The 13,798-nt window shown below is 42.8% G+C and overlaps 1 protein-coding gene across 1 annotated transcript in view; it reads right to left on the bottom strand.

Annotated features, from left to right (window-relative positions):
- Positions 1–12,068: 12,068 nt before the first annotated feature.
- Positions 12,069–13,798, bottom strand: part of LOC137375610 (PH and SEC7 domain-containing protein 2-like) — a 198,689-nt gene continuing 196,959 nt past the window's right edge. Inside the window, exon 15 of the mRNA XM_068042988.1 lies at positions 12,069–12,287. Within this exon, the coding sequence (XP_067899089.1) occupies positions 12,069–12,287 (219 nt within the window). The remainder of the gene's footprint in view (positions 12,288–13,798) is intronic.

The raw sequence follows: 13,798 nt of genomic DNA, 5'->3' as shown, positions 1-13,798 counted from the left end.
TATCAAAAGTCTTACTGAAGTCCATGTAGACTGCATCAACTGCTTTACCCTCATCTAGACACCTAGTCACCTTCTTGAAAAATTCAATCAAATTTATTAGACACGATCTCCCGCTGACAAAGCCATGCTGACTATCCCTGATTAATCTCTGCTTCTCCAAGTGGAGATTAATCCTGTCTCTCAGAATTGTTTCCAATAATTTCCCTACCACTGACGTTAGACTCACAGGCCTATAATTACTTGATTTATCCCTGCTACCCTTCTTGAATAATGGTACCACATTCGCTATCCTCCAGTCCTCTGGTACTTTTTCTGAGGCCAGAGAGGATTTGAAAATTTGTGTCAGAGCCTCTGCTATCTCCTCCCTTGCCTCACATAGCAGCCTGGGATACATCTCATCTGGGCCTGGGGATTTATCCACCTTTATGCCCGCTAAAACAGCTGATACGTCCTCCATTTCAATGCTAATTTGATCAAGTATATCACAATCCCCCTTCCTGATCACTACATCTACATCGTCCCTCTCAAAAGTGAACACAGATGAAAAGTAATAATTCAAAACCTCACCTATGTCCTCCGGCTCCACACACAGATTGCCTCTTTGATCCCTAATGAGCCCCATTTTTTCGCTGGTTATCCTCGCCCTTAACATACTTATAAAACGCCTTGGGATTTTCCTTTATCTTGTCTGCCAGTGATTTTGCATGCCCCCTCTTCGCTCTCCTAATTACTTTTTTAAGTACTCCCCTACACTTTCTATACTCCTCTAGGGCCTCTGCTGTTTTCAGCGCTGTGAATCTGCCATAAGCCTCCTTTTTTTTCCTAATCCAATCCTCTATATCCCTTGACATCCAGAGTTTCCTTGACTTGTTGGTCCTACCCTTCACCTTTATGGGAACATGTTGGATCTGAACCCTCATTCCTGACATCTGCAGCCCCCCGGAACAAAACCTCCTTCCAAAAGGGCCAGGTGAGCACACATTGCCAGTGGCCATCGGGGTCACAACAGCCCTGAATTACTTCACATCAAGATCCTTCCAGGGATCTGCTGGTGACATCTCCAGGATCGCTCAATCTGCTGCCCATAAGCGTATCTTCCAGGTCACCGATGCCTTGTTTCCCAAGGCCGCCACTTATGTGCACTTTGCCTCAGAAGAGGCTATAAAATATACATGGCTGTCAGTTTTGCTGCAGTAGCTGGATTCACACAGGTGCAGGGAGTCATTGATTCCACACATGTGGCAATCAAGGTACCCTCAGAGCAGCCAAGAGTCTTAGTTAACCACAATGGATTCCATTCCCTCAATGTCCAACTAGTTTGTGACCACCGGAGGTTGATCATGCATGTCTGTGCTAGATATCCAGGGAGCTGCCATGATTTATTCATTCTGTGGCAATCATATCTCCTGCAGGTTTTCACTCCTCCATACAGCCTCAGCACTTGCTCCTGAGAGACAAGGACTACCTTCTGAAGACCTGGATACTGGCTCCTGTAAGGAACCTTACCAATGAGCCAAAGGAGAGGTACTACAGGAGGCACATCATCACCAAGGCAATAATAGAACCATTGGGTGCTCAAGATGCATTTCAGGTGCCTCGACAGATCTGGAAGCGCCCTTCAGCATGGCCCATCAAGGGTCTCCAGGATTGTTGTGATCTGTTGTGCCCTTCACAGCATGTTGCTGCAGAGAGAAATGGAGCTGTAACAAAAGGCAGATGCAGAACGCCTGGCATCCGAGGAGGAGGAGGATCTAGATGCGGCCATGGTGCCTGCATCCGCACACCTGGCTGTCAGAGAAGCCCACGATGGACTCATCCAGGCAGGCTTCATTTAATCAGTGTGAGAGATGCCATCTGGCAGTGCCATCAGAAATCCTGTGCCCTTGCCCCCTCAAGAGACACTTCATTCCAACTGTCAACCAGCTGACCATCATATTCATATCCTTTCCTGTTCACAAGGGCTGATCCTAACATACACCTGAAGGCTACTGTCCAGGGAGAATTGGGATGCAACAAAGCAGAGATCAGAAAAACTGTTGCATTCATTGAAATAAACATCAGTGGAACACCACTAACATTGGTACACACATCCAAGTGAATCCCCTTGTGCAACTATGAAGTCTTTCTCATCTGCCTCCTCTTACTCCTACATGGTGCAACCCCTGTAGCTTCAGCTGAACTAAAATCTTGCTCCACCTGCAGCAGTGCAGTGGAAGACCCAGTCATTGGGGCAGGAGGCAGCAGGTGCAGCTCTGTCTGGTGGATGGTGGGAGGGGTGGGTATAAGGGATGAGAGGTGGAAGTGCCTTGAGCAGGGTCCCCACTGCCATGTGCCCTTTCTCCTTCGTCCTTCCCATGGCACACCTGCACTTTCCTGCTAGCTAAGAGCTGGAGTGCATTTGGCTGCATGCCAGTGAGGTGTTGAGCCACCAAGGCAAGGCTCTGCTCAGTCCTGTGTAAAGTGGCAGTCAGAGTGTGAAAGCCATTGGTCTGTGCCAGCATACACTCAGTGGCCTCTCTTTCCATAGAGGTGGACATCAGTGCAAAAGCCTGAGACATCTTGGCACTTATGCTAGAGATGGATTCCTCCAACCTCTCTCCAAAGGTACACACTGCCTCTGGAAATGTTGACAGAAGCACACATAATTCCCATTGTTTCTCCACAAGTTCCCTTTTCATGGGCGACCCCTTAGGCTCAGCATTTAAGTCCAGCTAGGCAGAGCTTGGAGTGTCCTTAACCCTCTGATGGGAACTCTCTGTTGCTGTCCCTGTCACAAGTACCTGTTCCTGCTCACATGTGATGTGTTCCTCAACATGTGACAATCTTTACTGCAGTACCCACTGAGATGTGTGTATCTGCACTGGTGGAGGGTGTGCATGAGTCATGTGACAGTGCATCCTCAGACAGCTCGCCCTCCTCTGAGGACTCCTCAGCCTTCTCATTCATCAACTCGTTGGTCACCTGTGAAGGAAGTGTGGGAGATGAAAGACATGAGTTATTTCTGGCATTGAGAAACGGTACAAATTCAGCACATTGCATACCACGATATTCAGTTAGTGATGACATCAATTCAATATTGAGTGACTGTTAAGTGCCAACGCGCCATCTGATGCTGTCACGGGGAGATGGTTTTGTAGATGGTGGGGGGGAATGGTGTGCGGGAAAAAATGGGAGACTGCACCGGGATGACTCCCCGACATCTTTCCACTGCCAGGCAAATTTCCCAGGGGCAACCTGGGAGTGGGACCGGGAGCCTGCTGGCTGGTGACAGGCATCCAATTGAGGCAGTGAAGGGGGGTCATTAATGGCGATTTTGCACAGCAATCTGAATTTTGGAGAAGACAAATGAGTTCCACTGAGCTTCAGAGGTTTCCCAGCTTAAATGAGAGAGAGCACAATGGGAGGTGATTGTTGTCCGTACCTGATGGGCATTAAGTTGTGCAGAGTTTCCAATCAGGAAGGCTCAGGGCTGCCAATGGAAGGGAATGTATTTTAAAGGGAGTGTGGAAGGACTGCTGTGGAGGCCAGTAACTGGAAGGTTTTCTCCCAGGACCCCTGCAGCAAGCCCAAGCAAGGCAAGGCAGGGTGACACCTATTGAGGGTCAAAGGCTGCAAAGGGAGATGGGTGCCCAGCCTTCAGACATCTCCTCCTCCAATCAGGAGGCGACTGAGACTGAAAAACTTCAGCAACCACATGGGAATGGGCTGCAGTGGGCAGAGGAGCACCTGTGGCATGATGCTGTGCTGGCATGTGCATGTGGAGAGTACTAGGGGGAGTAAGACAATCTGATGCTCGAAGAAGGCACGACCCAGCTCTCAGGGTCTACAAACAATGGTTCAGCTTCATGGAACTGTTGGAGCACCAGTGTCACTGAAGACTGCGTTTATCAAGACAGGTGGTCACTGACCTATGTGGAATGCTGGAGGAGGAGTTGAGGCCACTGGGATGTGCTGGGCACTCATTGCCTGTTGTGGTAAAAGTGACCATAGCACTCAAGTCAGGCCAAGAGGCCACTTGGCTTCAATGTTACAACAGGATTCCCTCAGATCCAGGGGGTTTGGGAGGGGTGGCTCATAGACCATGTGGCCATCAAAAGCAGAGCAGTCAGGTGCTTTTGTCAACAGGAAGGGTTCCACTCCATCCTCAATGTGCAGATCATGTGTAAACCCCTCAAAAAGATCCGGCAAGTATGTGCTAGGTTCGTGGGATGCTGCCATGACTCTTTCATTCTGAGACAGTCCCAGGTGTCACATCTCAGGCTGAAATGAATCACACTTGAAATCACAGCTTTAACTTGAAAAAAGATTTCACAAGCGTTTTATTCAAGACTTCTGTAAAGTTCTGTTCACTGTTCTCACTGCAGCAGCATAAGCTCATCTGACCTTACAACAGCCCTCAGGTCAAGTGTTTTCCCCAAAGCACAAAGCTACTTTCAGTTTCCCTTCCAAGTGCCATATATTCTCTAATTTTCAAGCACACACATACAATCATGACATTCCTCCCTTATCAGACCAAAACATGTCCATGATTTGTGAACATAATCACAACACATAGGCTGGTATTTTACGCTCTCCCCACCCCCCCCCCCCTCCAAAGAGCAGGCTGGTGGCGGGGCGGGCCGGGGGGGGGTGGGCATAAATGGAGTAGGAGGCTCAGGGGGCACTTCCCGACCTGTTCCCGCCTCCACCGCCATTTTACGTGGGGAGGTGGTGGGCAATGATCCGCCCACCCAGACCAATCAAGGCCCTTAAATGGCCGATTAACAGCCACTTAAAGGCCTCTGCCCGTCGCCACGGGGATTTTACCATTGGCAGGCAGGCGGCCCAGGCCTGAGAAAAGCCACCTGACAAAAGTAGGCGGCTTTCTGATGGCCTGGGTGGGGGGGTGGGCTCCTGATTGGGCACACTGTGCCCGACGGAGGGCCGCCCCGTGCCCCAAGCACCCCCAATGCCCAACACAGTCCCTGCCCCCCAATTGATCCCCCCTTGCCTTGCCGGAGCCCGACTGCTTACGCCCAGCGAGTCCCCAAAAACCTACCTTTTCCCGGGGTCGTCCTTCCTCTCAACTTGAAGCTGGGTTGCAGTCCCAGCAGTGGCCACTGCTCCCGGTGGTGCTGCTGGGACTAAGAGCTGCTGGTCTGCTGATTGGCTGGCAGCTTCATTAGGTGCGACTTCCTGCCTCAATGGGGTGGTAGTCCCTCCTAAGACCAATTAAGGGCTGGGACCGTAAAATCCAGACTGGATCACCAGGCCCAGTGGAGGTGGGATCGCCACCCACTTTTCAGTCAGAGGACGGTTCCTATCTGACAAGTGAAAAATTATGGCCATAATCTTCATATCGTTTTGGTGGTGTCCTCTCGCGCCGTGGTCTTCATGTTGTCTCAGGAACTCTGGTCACCACATCAGGATTAGGAAATGTCGTTGGCCCCTATGGAACTGATGCTTCTCCCTCTGTAAGTCTTTACCCTTAGCCTGAGCAATCCTCATCCGTTTCCCTAAGGATTGGTTTTGTCTTTCCACTTCCCCATTTGCCTGCGGCCATTTAGGTGTTACTCTGTGATGGTGAACACCTGTGACTTGCATGTAAAGTGCAAAGGTGTCATGCTAGACCCCCACCTGTCAAGAATGAGGCACATTAATTTTGTCATGAACATTGACTTTAAACTGTTACTGGAGTGAAGAAATGACTTGTTAAACAGATCAGCCATGGCTGGAAAAGACATTTGCATATTAACAGATAGTGTTTGGAAGGTCAAAGGACCATTCCCTGACACATTCAACCCACAATGGACCTTGATCACCAGGTATTGTGTGTAAGAGGAGCATTCCAGAGATTGCTAAGGTGATCCAATCCAAGACGTGGTCAAATGACTAACCTGCTTGGCAACCTGGGTTTTTCTGAATTGTACAAATAGTTTGAACTCAGAGTGTCTGTTTGCTCCTGGACTGAGAAGATATCTCCTGTCTGATCCCGTCTTTTTCTCACAAAAACTGATTTTTCTTCTGCTCTTTTTTGTCTCTATTTGCATATGTGTATTGCATTGTGAAGACTTCCTTAATAATAGATTCCAGCATTTTCCCGATGACTGATGTCAGGCTAACTGGTCTGTAGTTCCTTGTTTTCTCTCTCCCTTCTTTCTCGAATAGCAGTGTTACATTTGCTAACTTCCAATCCGCCGTGACAGGTGTAGAATCCTGGGAATTTTTGAAAATTATCACCAATGCGTCCACTACCACTGCAGCTACCTCTTTTAGAACCCTAGGATGTAGGCCATCAGGTCCTGGGAATTTGTCAGATTTTCGTCCCTTAAGTTTCTCCAATACTTTTTCTCTGCTCATATTAATTATCTTGAATTCCTCATTCTTATTAGCCCCTTGGTTACTCTCCATTTCTGGTATGAAATTTGTGTCTTCTACCTTCTTGGTCAGCTTTGCAGGCTTCCTGTTGCCACCGACAGGAAACAGGATGCTTCTCCGTGCTGCACCACCTCCAGCAGCAACTCAAATGAGGCATCAGAAAAGTGAGGGCTTCCCTGGCATGAGGGCCCTCCCAATCCACTGCCGTCTGCTCAGCTTCAGCCTCTATTGTGGAGACGAGTGGAAAACATAGCAATGGCTGCCGCTTGCCCTTTACATTGGGCCTGCTCCTTCCTGTGTCCCTGCTTCCTGCATCCATCGCTGCTAATTGGGCAGCAAATGTGACTCTGGGCCAATTAACTCCTTTGACAATTAAAATTGCAATGCATGCACTTTGCTGATGCAGTGCAGAGTCAGGACCCGGAATGGAAATCCCGCCCTCTCCGTACAAATTAAACACACATACATACATTTCCTTCTGCACCACATTCGCTATGTGGAGGATTTAACCAAAGCTAAATAATTCTTTAATTTGTATCACTGCTCGTTCACTTCCTAAAGAAAGTGTTTTAACTATCACAGTTACATAAACTTGCAAAATTTGTTTGAAACATTTACAAGCATGGAAGAATAACAACATTTGAAATTGCCTCAACAAGTTTACATACTTCAAAATGTAAAAAGGCAAGTTTATTCATAAATGAAACATTTTATTCATTCCATCTAGGCTTTTGACTCAATATCATCATGCAATTTCTGCTAGTTTATTGATCCAAATTTTAAAATTATTACTTTGCCATTTGGTAAAGTCCAAAATGGTAAATTTATACACTTTGCTATGTATACAATTGTTTTGTTTGAACAGTCACACTGACAATAAGTCAGTCTAAGAAAACAAACAATGCAATTCTCAGTGTAGTAAGCATTCTTATTTAATTGCAAACGCCATCAACTACATTTCTCAAAGAATTACATCTGAATTGTTCCTTTAACAAGACTATGCAGGTTTGATTAACTCTTTGGTGAATAATTTTACCTTGGCCACTATACAGTTCTCAGCCTCACTCCGACAGTAAATAAATTAAAAGTATAATGAAAACAATAGAAAATACATGTTATGCCACCACAGATGTGCAAATTCCTGAATGCAAAATATATTATCCTTTGTCAAAAAAAGATAAAAAGTTATAAAGTGCAAAGTTACAAGAATTTGTACTAACAGTTGGCATCAAATCAAAAATAACAGTAATAGATAACAGAACACCTTTTTCACAATCTGCTAACAATAAAAATGAGAAGAAAACAATAAAGTGTCATTCAAATATTCCCAAGATGTATTAACTTGGAGAAACAGACATTGTTATCAAACAAAATTGACAGTCATATTCAAGGTATTACAATCTTGAAGGAAGAAAACATTAAAATAGCAAGTAGTCACTACAAGCACTGTTTAAAATTACAGAGTTAAAGAAACTTTGCCTAACATTCCTTTTTACACATCAATTTTATCATGACGAGTATAGAGAAATAAGCCTTGGCTTTCTGCCCCCACTAATTTTTCCAGGTGATTGTGGGCGTAAAGATACTCAGGAGCACACTCTGCCACATATATAGGCCGGAATTTTGCACTTACCAGTGGCTCCGGGGCCGATGCACCCTAAGCGGATCAGGCCTCCAATCCCGCTCTGCGTCGCCTGGCCACTGGCATCACGTGCTGATTGCCTAATCAGCGGGCCCGTGGCATAACTCCGAGAAGAAATGGAGCACGTGGGCGGGAACTTCAGCAACATTGGGGGCGGGGCCACATACGCGGAAGGCTGATTGTGAGCCCTATATAAAGGACTACTGAAGTTAAACAGAGCAGTGAGTTCTTCATTGGATGTCAAGGAAGATATAAGTGTCATAAGTTCTGGAGATTTCAAAGGCTCCATACCTTGAAACACAGAAAGACTGGGAGACAACAATATGATTGGTAGAGGTGATGGAGGGCAGAAGCAATCGTGTTGGCCCCCGATTCTCTGATGATTCACTGCAGGTCCTCCTCCAGGCTGTTGCTGTTGAGGAGAGGAGAGACGTTCTATTCAGTTCAGATGGGAGAAGGAGACCCTCCGAAGTGACCAAGAGGGCCTAGCTGGAGGTTGCAGAGGAGGTCAGCAGCCGAGGCGTAGTGAGACGTACATGGATACAGTGCTGCAAGGACTGCAGCGGTTCAAGAAGGCGGTTCAACACCACCTTCTCAAGGGCAATTAGGGATGGGCAATAAGTGATGTCCTAGCCAGTGACGTCCACATCCCATGAATGAATAAAAAAAAATTAAAAATGACTTTTTCAGTAATAAAGAAATCATTTCTGACTAACTGATGTTGATTACATAGCGGAAGAACTATTTAACTGCGCCAGTGCTGGTCAGGTATACTGTTTCAGGTCTGTGTTGAAATTAAATAAGACTATTTCTACATCAATTTTCCATAACTTAAGTTACATTGTTGTGTCAAAGTCAAATTTCACATGCTGTTATTTTAACTTGCAACTGATGATATTGAGTTGCTGAAGTGTAGCTTCAAACCAGTTTATCAATCACCTCTGGTTGAACCCCTGTTGTAACAAAATAACACCAATTTAAAGGAAAACACAATTAATTTAAATTATTATGTGACAGAAAGTGCATAGTCCTTGCAATGCACTCCCTTATATGGGAAATTCCATGGGCCTTGGGAGGACAGAGCATCTGACCAACCCATACAAGGCCAGTGGAGGAATTGGGGCTGGGGATTCCCAATGTCAGGAGCTCCCACATCCATGGCTCTCAGAGGTGAGACCAGGTAAACTGGCCTGCCAAAAATGACAACAATGCATCTTACCTGGGGTCCAGGTGAGGATGCTGGTCTGGACCACTGAAGAAAATTGACATATTTTTTTAATGTTAGTCCTTACAAAGGGAACAAAGATCTTTCCGGGAGATGATTGCCCTGGGCCACCTTGCCCAAGCCTGGGGCTAGCAAATTACACCACAAATTTCAGCCTATGTAGGCAGGTGGGCACCATCAATACATCCCAATGCAATGGGCAGCTGCCACTGATTTTTGAACCCTGTAAACTTTGGTGGGATCAGCAGTGGAGTACATCATGATGCGCTCCTTCTCAGATTTTCAACCCCTATATATATTAATTGCATATGTACGGAAGATATCGTTTTATTTCACCTCGAAACAGCGTTTTATCTGTATGAGCAGGGTACATTATGCAAGTAAGATCAAACTAATAAGAAGTAAAAACTGAGGTACCTTTTAGAAAATGGCACTGTTATAATTTCAATGAAGTGTTTTTCAATTTACTTTAATTCAGAATAGCAATTACCATTACATATACAGCTGGATAATCTATACCTATTACAGTGAAGGTGAATGAAATGTCCAAGCATGTGCCAAATGATACTACATCGCTCTATGATACAAAATATTAAACTGAACAAGATGGATTTACTAAAATAGATATTTGTACTAAATTTTGAAAGTGTTATCAAATAATGCAGAAGAAGAATAGCATTGCTGCCATATAGTAACTGATGCCTCTGACACAATGGTTAAAAAAAAACCTAAATTAACCTCTTCGTCACCATGATCCATTTTCCTTTCGACATGAATGCAGGGAACTTTTAGAATTGTTACTACTAGAGTGCATCCACCACTGTCAGTACTTTCACCACAGTCAGACAGACTTGCATGTGTTATTATGCTCCCTATTGCTCTTGAATGACCATCACATGGTTACAATCTGAAGAGTGATTTTTCTGGCACTAACACAATTTATGATACTTCTGTTTCTGAGCTTTACTTGGTGGAGCTGCAGATCTGCTGCTAAGACAGTGAAAGGGAAAATCCTATAAAGAAAATGTGCGTTATTTAATCATGATCTTTTCAAACAAAGAACAAACTTCAGTTCTTTCAGAAGCTCTTTGTAAAATATCTGAGAAATAAAGAACAAAAATTTTTAATAGTCTGAATTCAAATGCAACAGAGTGGGGAAAGGATAATACAGTTAACAGTAGATAGTATGCAACCGTCAATGTAATCTGCCAATTAATTCATGGGTCTGTTAGGCCAAGCATTTCTCTGAATGAAATAAAAAGCAAATTTCATTATCCGGTTACATATCATTTTGTTTATTTCGTATGTGTACTGTTTGTAACAAAACATCTTTTACTGTTTAGTATCCTTGTAACAAATATGAACATAATATTATAATAATGATCCCAATACTGGAGAAGGTATAATTTCCATATTAACAAGATAAAAATACTGGCACAGTTGATTAATACCACCATCACACACATTATATTGCACATAAAGAAAATCAATTAGTAGAAGAAGCACCATTATAGATACAGTATTCCCTTTGATGCCAGATATCAGGATTATCTTTTAATGAAACAAAATCTATATCTTCTTATAATTGCTTAAGTATTCTGAACAAAATCCAAGCAAATTATCATCTATAAGGAAAAATGAAGAAGTACACTTTGTTATCCAAAACTGCATTTAACAATGTTCACATCACCATACACAAAATTATACTTGCGTAGGCATCAGCATTTCTGTACAATATTTGACAACAATTTAACAACAGTCAAATGAAGATACAGCTTTTTATTTCTTTCCTAAATAAAATTAGACCTAGTAGTTCAGGCATTTAGTGAATAAACAAGCTAATATGCAAAATTAGACCTAGAATATTAGAGATTAAAAATAACAAATTGCAGCAACAATGAGGAAATCTAGCTCTTCCTTTCCTCACTGACATTAATAGATTTCCAGCATGCCAACTATCAAGTATACATAACGTCAATCATAATGACAGGCAATCTAGGAACTCAACCATTATTTGAACATTTATTTATAATACACACTGTGGATATTTATAAACAATATTTTAAAAACACATTTTTATAAAACTTTTGCCTGATTTTCCAGGAACATTAAAACTGCTAAGTCCTATAATACAGTGCAGCTTTAAAGTGGCTGACAGTAATGCTACAAAAGACTGTCAGCCATTTAATGATTCGCTGCAATAAAAAGTATTTTGGGAAAATAACAGAAATATTTTGAAAAACTGTAGGGAGCTTTTTTAAAGCGATCACAAGTGGAGACTGACATTTAAACACACAAACCAATGAAATCTGCTAAATTTAGTTAGATTACCTCCAGGCTGCAGTACTGAAAACAGGTTTTGTGGAAGAATGAATCTGCTCAAAGCACTTCTGACAGATCAATAAAAAGAAAGGAATCAAAAGCTTGAAAGGATTTTGAGTCTGTGTATGTACTGTCCAGTAAAGAAAGAATATGTGGAAGTATGCAACAGCTTGTGAAGAGATTAGCAGGACTGGGTACAAATAAAAAAAAAGGCATTAAAAATGGGTTATATTTATTGACATATGAGAGTTAATTTGATAGATTTAATAATGTCCTAAACAGGTTTGAAAAAGAAAATACTGGGTAGATGAGAGGATTAGAAGGAGAAGCAAAACAGAGGACTTTAAGGAATATTAGTAGTAAAGATATAAATAGGTGGAATCTTTAAAAAAAAAACAAGCAAATCTTAAATACTATGCCCAATACATTTCTGAATGAACAAAGGTGATGACTTTCTGAACTTGTCCATGGTTTAATCCATACAAGAGAAACTGAATTTGTGAAATCGTATAACTACATATCTCATTCCTTAGGATAACTTTTCTGTTCCGTAATGTCCTTTTCCATTTTGCCATTTAGAGAAAAATGTCCTTGGTTTAGAGAAGGACTAGACTGAGTCTTCCTTAAGGAACTTTCATCATTTTCAATGGTGAAAATAATTGCCTCAATTTTTTCCAAATCATCAGTTCCTACCTTTAGTTTTGCCTTCAGTAGGTTAATATATGCTTCATATCGGCTTTTCTGTAGAGGTAAATTACAATCCAAGAGTAAGTTTAATATAGAGGGCAAAGTTTTCCATCCTACAAAATGCTAAACAATAGAGAATGATTCATATAATTCATTAAGTCTTGACTTAAAAGCTGAAAAAGCAAAAACTATTATTTTGCAAGAAATTTGGTGATTATTTCATATAATGTTTAAAAACCAAAATGAAATGATATTAAAAACAGACTTCAGATTTTTTTCAAATTGTATCAATTATGATAGTTTTATAATTGTAACTAGTCCTTGAAAAGATTTTCATTTAGTGAAATGGTTACAATACTATTTCCTGTATAACTTGATCAGTACAGCATAGTGTTATTAAAAATGTTTAAAAAGGTGTTTTGCTCATTAAGCTGTGTTTGCCTCTGCATGTCCTTACTCATCATTGGTTTGTTAGGATTATGTACTAGTTTATCTCCATTTGTCAAACTACACTTCATTGATACTTTTCAGTATCAATTACATCAAATTCATCAATCATTAGTTGGGATATAAAGAGGCAACATTTTCCATACAGTAATTTGAAATTATCTATGTTCACATGCTGCTACACTGACAGAATTCTGAATGCCCACAAATCTGCATAAAAGGACAGCAAATATTGATATCTTATTTGCTATGATGCAAAACTAACTGAGTTCCCAATTTAGGGATATTGTGGCACCATTTCATGATCGTGCATTAATAGATTGAATAAATGTCTATATTGTTAAGAATAATAAACAATGGGCAGCACAGTGGCGCAGTGGTTAGCACCGCAGCCTCACAGCTCCAGTGACCCGGGTTCAATTCTGGGTACTGCCTGTGTGGAGTTTGCAAGTTCTCCCTGTGTCTGCGTGGGTTTCCTGCGGGTGCTCCGGTTTCCTCCCACAGCCAAAAAGACTTGCAGGTTGATAGGTAAATTGGCCATTATAAATTGCCCCTAGTATAGGTAGGTGGTAGGGGAATATAGGGACAGGTGAGGATGTGGTAGGAATATGGGATTAGTGTAGGATTAGTATAAATGGGTGGTTAGTGGTCGGCACAGACTCGGTGGGCTGAAGGGCCTGTTTCAGTGCTGTATCTCTAAATCTAAAAAAAAATCAAAACATTGTCACATGTTCCATCGGAATGTTTTATACAAACATTACTATGGACATACTCAGTTTTTCAAATGGTGCGAAAGGGCATGTTAGGCAATGAGAACAGAACAGAAACACTCAGGCAAGCAGATGAGACAGATGCACACAGAAAAGGAATAACATGAAGCCAACAGAGACAGGGTAAAACAGATTGTATGCTTTGACTTCCCATGACTAACATATTGGGCTGAATTTTACTGGCCCCTCGACGCCATGGGTCACGACGAGGGGTTTGGTAAAATGCTGCGGGGAGAGGCCCGCCTTGACACGCGGCATTGAGACGGGCCGCCACATTTTACCAGTGGCGGCGGGACTTTGTTGCAGCACCCCCGCCGCATGGCGGCGGCACCACAATTAGTATATGGT

Source organism: Heterodontus francisci, chromosome 12 (assembly GCF_036365525.1).
Source record: "Heterodontus francisci isolate sHetFra1 chromosome 12, sHetFra1.hap1, whole genome shotgun sequence".
Classification (NCBI taxonomy): domain Eukaryota; kingdom Metazoa; phylum Chordata; class Chondrichthyes; order Heterodontiformes; family Heterodontidae; genus Heterodontus; species Heterodontus francisci.
The sequence above is the reverse complement of the archived record's forward strand: the minus strand, read 5'-3'. Positions and strand labels throughout refer to the sequence as shown.